Raw genomic sequence first — 12,323 nt, 5'->3', positions numbered from 1 at the left:
TCACGTGTATCGAACCTAAAATTTAAAGGTTACTAAGTAAGAGCGCTTGTCAATACGCTAAATCCTTTTTGATTCATTTAACCTTTTATTCTTCATAATCTATATACAAGGATAAGGCCTATCTATTCGTCATCGTCATGGCAAAAGCACACTAATTTGTAGGACATAGCATTTGCAAGTTGATAAGTCCATCAGCTACATGTATAGATGGATGGCTTACATATATATATATATATATATATATATATGTTTTTTACAATGAAACTTAGAGTCATTTTGCTTGAAGATGAACCGATAAATTTTACAAACGATATGCAAATTTCTTAAAACGTCGAAATTTTAGGAGAAGACTATCCCCTAAACTCCCCCAGTTCATCCTTGTATAGACTGAGTTTATGAATTTTTTTCGCTGAGTAACCGAGTTTATGAATTATGTATATCGTTGACGGAGCCCTAATCAGAGCGCCCTATGCATACACACTTGTATGTATGTGTAGATATATATATATATATATATATATATATATATATATGAAACCTAGCGTGTAACAAGTGGCTCTTTCTCAATAATTAGCTAGAGATGATCTCTCACAAAATCTATCTCTACTGTTGTGCTAGCTACCAAGTCCTATATACATATATACAAATATGTGTGCGTATATATATATATATATATATATGTTAACTACATTATTTTTATCCATCAGTATTTGTCACCACAAAGATAGAATGACTTCTTGACAGTTGGCAATAGCCAAGCGGACGGCCCCAACTAATATGCTGAGATTAACCATATTTTCACCGAAAATGTTGTGTATTAATTCTCGTTCTTTTCTTTTGATAATTATAGAATATTTCTTGTTCACTGTTAAAACAAAAACAAGGGACCAATGGCTGAATGGCGAGCTGCCTTGCCATCCAAACCCAGAAAATAATGGGTGAGTAATACACATAACTAAGTGATTGTGTAAAACTCTATCACCAACGGTAGTATGGAGTCGTGAAAATTTCCGGAATTAGTTAATAGTCTTTTGCACAAAATCTTGCTCCTACAGGTAGGATGAATGAAGGTTTGACCAGCTGATTCAGAAAAGTGCCATGACACTCACAAAATTACACCTATATATATGTATATGTCTATGTATATGGTCTCAATTGGTTCGCACTGGAAGCGCCAACAAAATTGAAAGACTCAAATCAGTAAAAGCTTACGGCGCATTGATCAGAGTCATCATATATGTAGAGCTCTACTGACTTTTTCTCTTTGGCAAAATAGCTTTATTGACTTTGACCTTGAAAGAATCACGAAGCTCGGTGTTTGCTTTCGATCTCTCACTCTTTCTCCCTCTCTATCTATCTATCTATCTATCTATATATATATATATATATATATATATATAATCATCCATTAATTTCAAAGGCTAAGAGTAATTCACGATCTGCTGGGACCGTTGCTTGTAGACACATCGATCGTGCAAGGGAAGTCCATACTAGTTCTAGCTACAAGCAACATGAAGGTAGACGAGAACAATGAAGTCCGGTCACTTCCAGGATTCCGGTTTCATCCCACGGATGAGGAGCTTGTCAGTTTTTACCTGTGTCGGAAGGTGGACAAGAAGCCCATGAGGATTGATCACCTCATCCAGCAAATCGATATTTACAAGCACGACCCCTGGGATCTTCCGAGTAAGATTATTTCTACTTGATGAACCTAATTTGCTAGCTATGTTGTTATTGTATCTGTAATCATTCATCAAGAGTGGTCTTTTTCATTATTGATAATAGGCTGCGTCAAGAGAGCTCTTTAATTTATGCTTTTAACTCATGCATATACAGGCGGGAATTTGGCTTTACATCTTTCGGAAAAAAGATATGTTTAGAAGTGGTTTTTCCATTAAGACTTCATATCACCGAAAACATTTCAATTGATTCGTTGAAAACTTGATGAACCACTGGTGCCCAAAGTCCAAACTATAGTTGCTGGTATATAAACCCTAGATGTTGGTATATATTTATCTAGCTTTGTGCATGGTTTCAAATGTAATTGAGATCAAAATTGTATCTCTATGTAGCTATCGAACTTAATTTAATGGCCAAATTAAGTTCAGGTTCAGTCATCACAAAGTATTTATCTTTAGTTCTAGAGTTCGGAAAGATATCAACCATCTTATCGCATTCGAATCTACACCTTCATTTTTTCGGTGGGTTTCCTATCCACACTTTTAATTTTATCTACACCTACATTTTTTCGGTGGATGTCAACCAACCATCTTATCTACCCTGTCTAGCTTTTGGATTTGGTAATAATATTTTGATAGCTTGGAATTGATTGAAATTAAGTATACTTCGTGTTTCATTAGTGCATAATTTTATTCAGTAAATATGCAATGAAATATATAAGTATTTACATTATTGTGAACAAATATATATATCGGTAATGCTTTAATATGACTGATAAAACACGACTATTCAAATTGGTAGTATAAGGTGCCCAGTTAATTATATTTGAAAGTCAAGTGAATCGTCTGTAAAATATTTTGATGAATCATGTTCCGTTAAGTTTTATTTTTAACTTTTAATCGCGTTGTTCAAATTTCATTGTCACACAATTTTCCTTTTGCATTATCCTCAAGTTTCGATTTACATTACTTACTTTATAATCAATGAAATATGTGGAACACAGATGTGATGTTATTACAAAAACTTTCTTTTGTATTATTTTCAGATGAAATTATGGTTGCTTGATAATTATCATATTTTCAAAAAATAATGATAAAAGGAATTCTTCTTTGAGTGATTCCCTCCCTAGCAATTTTTGCAAGTCATTTATGGTCCGGGTAATGATTTACAGGAACAGAAAATTATGGGGGTGATAATAAGGAGTGCTACTTCTTTTGCAAGAGGGGAAGAAAGTATAGGAACAGCGTGAGACCCAACAGAGTCACAGGTTCTGGCTTTTGGAAAGCTACTGGCATCGATAAACCGGTTTATAGTAATGCTCTTGGAGGAGACAGACGTGATCAGTGCGTTATTGGACTGAAGAAGACATTAGTTTATTACCGTGGATGCGCAGGGAAAGGAACTAAGACTGATTGGATGATGCATGAATTTCGCCTCCCTAGTGACGGTCCAACGTCTTCGAATAAATGCATTCCTCATCCTCAAGAAACTGTAAGCGCGCAATATTGATTAATACTAATTAATTATATATATGGACACAGTACACATATATACCTTCTTTAATTCTTAGGATTATTAAACAAATTTAAATTTGTTTGTAGAGCGATATATGATTTTAATTCTGTGCTATGTGTGCATGGAAATGTATATCATGCAGGAAGTGTGGACCGTGTGTCGAATTTTTAAGCGAAATGCTTGCCACAAGAGATACTCCGGCGACTGGAGGGAGCTCCCTGCTGCAAAGCAGATTCCAGCTGCAATGGACAGAATATCGAATCAGACTTGTGGGATAAGTTCAAAATCAAACCACAGTTATCAAGATCAAGGCTATATCAGCTTCAACGTTGCCCCATCAGTACCTTGTTATCCTGGTAAGGCGAATCTGAACAATATGTTGGTGAATCATGATCAACACGTCAACGAGAAATATGTACAATTTAATGGAGGCAGTCAGTCTAGTTTGGTGGGTCAACAAATTACGACATCTGCAGCATCCACTTCAAACTACTGTTATAGTAATTTTGATTGTCCGGGTGAGCATTTCACTGATGAGACCTGGGATGAGCTGAGAGATCTCTTGTAGATTTTGCATTGGACTTATCCCGCATGTAAATATATATGCATTAGTAGTCTCTCTATTTTTCCAGGATATTCGACGGGTTGTAGCAAGGTTCTTTAATTTGAAACAGCAATTCCTGGTTTAACCAGAGTTTTAGAACCTGTTGCGTTGCAGTTTCGCTTTGTAACTAATATCCTAATGAAGTATACGTTACTAGGAAACAATTGCCTAAGGTCTGGCATACAGCCTATCACTATTCACAAGAGTATCAATAAAAAAATGTAATAATATATGTTTGTGCGCGCATGTATATGTTAGACCACCCATCGATATATATTAGCATGCAATGTCTCAGAAGTACCATTCATCTACCTTAATCCCCTAGGGCCAGGGTTCGGCACAAGAATAATTGACGCAAATCTACTGACCCGCATAAATTGGCCTGTATTGGCTCTCTAGGTCAAATGGTGGTTGCTGAAAACTGAACTAGTATTATTGATGTCCTTTATTGTGATCTACCTGCATCAATTGGCCAGGTTTTTTTTTTTTTTGGGCGTGAGCCCTAATATGCGGAAGTTCAATTGAGTTCCGACTAATCCAATTGAGTCGGATCGGCCTACTAAAAAGTAAAGCTCTCCCAATGTGAATTTTCGCCATTAACAAAATTCGAACTCTAGACCTTACTCAGGGGAACAAAAACTGAATCGCTTCAACCAGCTCATATTGATAATTGGCCTGTTTTTTTCATTGCTTATTTTCCGTCCCAACTACTGATTCAGTGCATCTTGCTAATTAAGTTGCCGTGTTTATTTATGTTGTGTTGTTGTCTCTGTATATGAACATTTTCCAATGTAATTCTTTGGGTTTTTTTTTGTCTGTAGTTTTATTCAAATATTTAAATATATTTGGTTGCGTGGAATGGTCGTTTTTACATTGAACAAACCATTGCATGACATATGAAAATTTATCCTATATATATTGTGGATGGTGCTAGAGATTACCTTTCCGTCCCAATAATGTATTTTTGTTATTGTTCATGCACCGATTATGTTAATGCCTTCTTTTTTCAGTGTAAACTCTGCTAATTGGAAGCCAAATTAGGTCTCGACTAATCCCATCAAGCCAGATTAACTTATTAATGGGTAAAACTTTTACAGCGTTAAGTAAGACAGTTTCTTATCATTCCCATAGCTTTTGATGACTGAATTGGAAACCCTGAAATGGTACATTTTGCTTTGGCATTATAGTTATGTAACTAGTCATATAATCCACGCGTCGCACGGACTATTGCGATTTTTATTTTATATTAATACTCTTTTGATGAATTTGTTGATATTGTTATGTTTACAAAAAGGTATGAAATAAATAATTTCCTCGAAAACATCCAATTAAATTAATATATTATAAAAGTTTGAAAATTAGAAATGGAAATTTGAAAAAAAAAAATCGAGGTATATATTAATGGGGAGACATGAATGGATAATCAACCACGAGTTGAAGGTTTGTCCAAAACGTTTATGTGAAAGACTTGTCACACGCAAGGAGAATTCCGACTGTAATTTGAATTATTATATAAAGGGGGCGGATTCCAGACCCAAAACGTTGTCTAAGAATGACGTATTCCTCTTTTAATTAGTTTTTGGGCGTAAAAACTAAATGCAGGAAAATGAATGGCATCATTTTAATTAGTTTTTGGGCTTATAAACTAAATGTAAGAAAATGAAGAATCAATTGCTTAGATGCTTCTAAAGTTCATAAAGTGTTGATGTGTCACATTTTAGTTACACAAATGGAAGCTTGCTATAGCGCAATACCAATAAGTCATACCTATATCGCTCAACATCGGTGTTCATAAGTTTAATCCCCGTCCTCATGGTCTTGATTTATTGTTGTTGAAAGATACCTCTAGGGTCATCATACCTCGTCTTTGTATTACTTATTATTCATTTATATATAATATATAATTGCTAGCGAATTTATCATTCTTTACCATTTGTGCAAAATCTACAAATAGAAGTCTCTCATTAAACAACTCATGGAATGCCACATTTAATACATTTCTATAAATTATTATTATTATTATTACTACTACTACTAATAGAATGGTGGGATAATTGTTGAAAACAAAAAAAAATAATAATAATAATAATAATATATTATTATTATTATTATTATTTTGGTTATTATTATTATTATTATCAAATGATGATTACTATTACTACTTCTTCTTCGAAAGTCCAGTATCGAATGGGATAATACTATTTTGTAAGCCCGTTATCAATCAATCTATAAAATATGATTGTTAGGCCATTCACCATTCTTTGCCATTTGTGCAAAATCATGGAAGACTCTCATTAAATGACTTTTGCAATGCCACATTTAATACATTTCTATAACTTATTATTATTATTATTATTATTTCGTAAGACCATTATCAATCGAATGGGATAATTGCTGGAAAAATAATAATATCATTATTATTACTATTACTACTATTATGAAATAGATAATTTCTTGGGTTATCATTATTATTATTATTATCAAATGATAATTACTACTACTGCTCCTTCTTCAAAAGTCCTATATCAAATGGAATAACATTTTTTCGTAAGCCCGTTATCAATCAAATGGGATTATTGATGGGAAATTATTATTATTATTATTATTATTATTAAACGGATAATTCCTTAAACTTGCGCAACGTGTGGGTCCATCGGCTAATTTATTTAATGCACTTGGACTTTGGCCCCGATTTCACCAAAACAAAGAAGTTAAATACCTATAATAGAGCAGTCAATGGCACATTCGTTTCTGCATAACAGTTATGGCTTGGGAAAGATGAGGACCGACTACATTTCTTTTTAGTTTTTGTAACAAACTATCTTGAAAAAAGGAGTTTGGTGCAATAACATTACCTTGATTTTATACCAAGAGAAACTGTATTTGATACATATGATCTTCCATACCCATTTATTTCCACTCTCCTATTTGTCCCCTCCTAGGTCATTAGATCTCGTTTGTAATAGAATGAAAAAGAAAAGGGAAAATTACACAGCACAGTTTGGCGATCTTTCCCACACTACAACATAAAATTGAAATAATTTTACCATATAGCACAAAAAGTAAAAAAAAAAAATTACGCTACAACACAAATAGAAACTATTTCACCATATAGCATGAAAAAATAAAATATTTTCACGCCACAATATGCGGTCTACATTGCGCTGAGAAAAGGATGGAAAGATGACGTGGTGGCTTTTTTTTTTGGAAACTTTTGTCCATATGGTAACTTGTGGGACTCAAAACAAATTAAATAAAAAGTAACATAAGGTTAAGTAAAAAAAGAAAAATCAAATTGGGATAGGATAAGGGGTGGGGGTGCCCTCGCCTGCCACCCACCCCCTGGCATCCACACCTGGATCGATGTCTCTCGCGAGGTCTAAACCAGCTGACAACATCGATCGAGAGTTGGGTGGCTAGCGACGACAGCCCTGCCCCTTCTCTTGTCCCTTTTCTTTTTGTAAATTTTGCACTTTTTTATTTTGTTTTAATTTGTTTTGGGTCCCTCAACTTTTTCTCCATGAAAATACTGCCCAGGAAAAACCATTGCATTAGCGTATCGTTCATTTTTTGACGGAATATAAACAGTATTCTGCGACGTAAATAAATTTTACATTTCCGTACTATATGATGAAATTGTCTTCATTTGTGTTGTAGCGTTGAAAAAAATTGGATTTTCATGTTATGTAGTTAAATTACTTCAATTTGTGTTGTAGCATGAAAGAAGTCGCTAAATTGTGCTATACGAGAAAGTTTTGTAGGTAACGATTATATCACATGGCACTGCGGATATCACAAACCAATAAGGTTCCCCAATTCCTCTTGGTTTATAGTAATATCCCAAAAAAACTGTTGTTAAAAATAGTTTTTTTTGTGTCATGTAACACAATGACATGTGGTATATCTGTTATATATCATACATGTTTGTGCTAGATGGTGTATTTTTCCTAAAATAAAAGGAAATAAGAAACTAAAATCTTGTTTACTTGACTTTGTGTAAGAAAATTCTATAATATGACAATCGCCACTGAAAAATGCATCTAACCAATGATGTACATGTGCAGTTTATACCTCTGTTCAAGATGCACTACAACAAAATAGGTCTATGCCAACGTTTTTTTACCAAGGCACCATCGGTGCGTTAAGAAAGGTTTTTGCCAATGGAAAAAATTTGTGTCGAGAAAGACAAGCATCTGCTGACACATCATCACTGTGTTGGGAAAAGGTCGATCAATATTGACTCCCTTTTGGCTATGTCGACGCACAGTCGACTATGCTAAGCACAGTTAGATGTCGGCAATATATGTGGTTTAAGGCGACACAATTTTGTGCGTCGGAGCATGCTGAAGTCTATGCTAACACACCAAATTGCGTCGGGAAAGGTATAATTTAAGCAGGAAAAATAAAATTTGAATAATTCAAATTCCCCACTCTTTTTATTTCGAAAACATTATCAATTTTAAAATCATATCTTCCCACTTTCTTCCTTCTTCATTCTTTCCTCCTGAGGTTGGTCACGTCAATAGCAGGAGGAGGAAGAGAAGCAACTGTCGCAACAGGAGGAGGAGGAAAAGGATGACAACAAGATAGAGGCGAGCAGAGGAGTGCAAACAACAGAGAGGCGAGCGGAGGAGGGCAACCAGCAGAGGAGGAGGGGGGTTGCGAGTAGCAGCTGAAAGGAGGAGCAGGAGGAGGATGGTAGCGAGAGCTGAGCAAAAGAATAGGGCAGCGAGCAGAGGAGGACTGCAGTGAGAGGTGAGTAGAAGAAGAGGAGGAGGGGGGCATCGAGCAGTTGTGATAGAAGGAGGAAGAGGGCCAGCAGCAGCAGAGATGAGGAGGAAGAGGACAGCGAGAAGAGGATGAGAGGGGCAACGAGCAGCAATAGAGATGAGGAGGAGGATCGGCCAAGTCGCTGCATTTCATTTTTTTTTTTCCTTTTAATGGCAGTGCAGTAGCCAAGCAGCTGCAAGCTGCATGCTAGCTCCTTTTCCTTAAAAAAAAGTCGGCACAACATATTTTTTTCTCCTTAAAATGTGCTTCCTGACCCAAAATAATATGTCGGAAGAAGTTATGATTTTTGCTGATGCATATTTTGCGTCGGCAAAGGTCAACTTCTGCCTACACATATTTGAGGTACGTTGACAAGTCTATCTATTATGACAAAAAATATTGCATCGTGAGACACGTCGATCGGTCTATGCCGACGCACTTTTACGTTGAAAAAAAACTAAAAGTGTGTCGGCATCGTCCCCCTTTTTTGTAGTGATGGTCCATTTCGAGATCCATCAAAATCCCCATAGTAATATACAACCATCGCGACATGCAAAGTACATATATCACATATCAAAGAAGGAAAGTGTGAGATCCTAAACTAGTCATCTAACCCACGTGTTGCCCGAACTTTTTTACGGTTTTTATTTTATGTTGATATTATTGTATTTACGAATTTTATAATAACGGAAAAAATTGAAATAAATAATGTCCCTGAAAATATATAATATATAAATACATTGTGAATTCGAAAAATAAATTAATTATGGAAATGTGAAAAATCTAGGTATATATTAATGCATAAAGGATGCGAAGGGTCGATCGTTTCGAAGCTGAAGGTTACGAATCAAAACCCCTTCATCAATAGAATGGAGAGCTCTTGTGAGCTACGATAGAATGAGTCTAAATTACATAATATATTTTTAGTAATTATTTGGGACTAATGTATTAGTTAAGAATTAAAATTTTAGTTTTAGGATGGCGGAACTTTGGAGAGTTTGCTTGGGTCTGGAGACTCTGGACCTTGCATGGTCTTTAGGATGCCGGAGACTTATTCTCGAGGTGGACTCAGCCAATGTTCGAGACCTTCTCGTTCATCAAATGATCGGGACTTGTTTACTTCGACCATTGTTGCCAGTTGTTAGGAACCTACTTGCTCGAGACTGTGAGGTCAGGATCCTACACATGTACTGCGAGGGAAATTGCTGTGTAGATTTGCTTGTTCGGAGAGCAATCGCGCGGGATTCATTTTCTTTGTTCGATTCCTAATGGTCTTGGTCCTATTCTATTAGGGGACATTTTTGGAGCTTCCTTATCCCGCTATTATATCGTTTAATTTTCTTTGGGCACGGAATTTTTTTTTTTGGTTTTAGAACTTTTGATTTTAAGAATTTCTTTTATTTGATTAGAAATTTATGGGAAATAATGGGGGAAAACATGTGCGTAGTTTGCCTCAATTTTTATTTTTGCCAAATTTAAAAAATTTTGTAAAATAAAGCACGAATTTTAAAATTGACTCAAAATCTAACCAAAAGTTAATACCATTAAAATTTTCCATTAGTTTATGCCACATCCCACTATTTTATTGGACAAATTGATTTTTTATTAATTTTTAAAAATTAGAAAAATGAATAAAATAAGTGCAGTGTGGTGACGTACAATCTTGTCTGGTAATCACGAGATTTCAGGTTCGATTATCATGATGAGATTTATTTGCTTCTCTTTATTAACCATTAAGATCTTTATTTCATTGTGCTTAACCAATAAACCTTCCAATTTTACCCAAAAAAAATTAGAAAAATGGTTTTTATTTCTTTTATTAATTGAAAAGTACGATCATAAGTATCCAATCTGGCTATGCCCTAGCCAATCGGTTGGTGTGACGGTAACAACATATCATGGCCGTGTTCAATACAATCGGCAAATTCCTATTCTTTTCCCTTGCATTAATTGAAAAATTAGAAATAAACATATATAAATGAAAATTGGACACGTGGCGAATTGCAGTTGGACACGTCCATTGGATGACGTTGTAGTAACGTCGACCAGTTGGTTGGGTCATGCCCTATTGTGCACCTCAGATTTTCTTCTTTTTCTCATTTAATTTTTTATCTTTCAACATTTTATTATTTTTAAACTAATAAGAATTAGAAAATCTTGTGACACGTGGAAAAATTCAATCAAAATTATAATGGCGTTAATTTTGGACCAGATTTTAGAAAAATTTCAAAATCCATGTTTATTTTACAAAACCTTTTAATGTTGGCTATAAAAGTACTCGATTTTTTTTTCGAAATTTATACTATATTCAATTAAGGATGCCTTTACACTCTAATCATTTGTCTTTGAAGGATAGAGGTTGTAATGTGAAATTTTCTGGCCAGATATCATACTTTTTTTTTTTTGCTCGATGGTCAGATATCATACGTACCTTTATACTATCTAGTAACTACTTATTTTGGCTTGGAGCAATTTTATTTAAAGTTTGAGTATTTAACCTAACGGGATTTTTACCTAAAATAACTCATGGTTTACGCGTTTTGTCAAATCTATTATATGCTATCTTTTTTATCAGCTATATCCCATGATTTACATTTTGCTTCAAATCTATCCCGCCGTTATCTTTTCTGTCGACATCTAACCGTCATGCTGACGTGGCGCCCACGTGGCAAGTGGGGGCCCACTATCTTTCCACGTGCCACGTCAGTACGACCGTTAGATGTCGACAGAAAAGATAACGCCGGGATAAATTTGATGCAAAACCATGAGATATATCTGATAAAAAAAGCATATGATAGATTTGACAAAATGAATAAACCATGAGTTATTTAAAGTAAAAACCCCTAACCTAACTATTTTATAGTGGGTTGTCCCAGACCTAATCTTATTCCTAACTAAAGCTTGCGCATTGCATGGGATTTGTCCTAGTCGTTATCAAAAGAATTTTCAATTGATAACTCATTATAATAATTGTTTATTCTTACTTTATTAATCATTTTTAACTAATGTGTAAATTAAAAATGATAACTTCCCCAATAATTATGTTATTTGGCTTAATAACAATTATATATAGATATACAAATTTGATAATAATAATAATAATAATAATAATAATAATAATAATCTCGCCAACAATTATTCAATTTGGCTCAACAATAATTATATACATCCAATAATAATAATAATAATTTTAGAAGAAGTTATTGAAACATTAAGCATCCGAAGAGTCGGCGAATGAGGAAGTCCTCATTTCGAATTTTTGAACAAATGGTGTACAACAGGGAATACCCTAATAATTATATATTATATATAGATATATGCTATATGTTATCATGGTGGGGCTAAATACACACCATATATGGATAGTCACCCGTTTTATGATAAATGGACAAAGTTACCATATATCTTTCTGTAAAATCCAATCTTGTAGTGTCCACATTTTAAGGATAATTTTATCCATTTACCATAAAAGGGGTAATCTTAACCATATGGAATTTGTAAATGGAGCAATATTATCACCCTTTAAAACCCACTCATCCATAATCTCTTAAACCCATGATCCAAACAAGCGGCTAAAATTGATCAACATCCTTTTTTTCGGTATAAACCTTGGTATTCGAAAATCTAATTGGATCACGACTAATTCAGTCGAGGCGAGTCGACTCACTAAGGATAAATTTCTCGCAACGTACATTTTCTGCATCCGCAGCCACAGCCACTGCCCCAATCTTCATTTTAGAATTTTCCTCATGCT

At 34.6% G+C, this 12,323-nt stretch overlaps 1 protein-coding gene across 1 annotated transcript; it reads left to right on the top strand.

Moving 5' to 3' along the window:
- Positions 1-1,432: 1,432 nt before the first annotated feature.
- Positions 1,433-3,884, top strand: LOC116197461 (transcription factor JUNGBRUNNEN 1-like). The gene is made up of 3 exons (XM_031527613.1): positions 1,433-1,686; positions 2,852-3,171; positions 3,338-3,884. The coding sequence occupies exons 1-3, from the start codon at positions 1,512-1,514 to the stop codon at positions 3,761-3,763; spliced, it is 921 nt and encodes a 306-aa protein (XP_031383473.1). The 5' UTR covers positions 1,433-1,511; the 3' UTR covers positions 3,764-3,884.
- Positions 3,885-12,323: the final 8,439 nt, after the last annotated feature.

Source organism: Punica granatum, chromosome 2 (genome assembly GCF_007655135.1).
Source record: "Punica granatum isolate Tunisia-2019 chromosome 2, ASM765513v2, whole genome shotgun sequence".
NCBI lineage: Eukaryota > Viridiplantae > Streptophyta > Magnoliopsida > Myrtales > Lythraceae > Punica > Punica granatum.
Note: the sequence above shows the minus strand (reverse complement) of the source record. Positions and strands in the feature narration are given on the sequence as shown.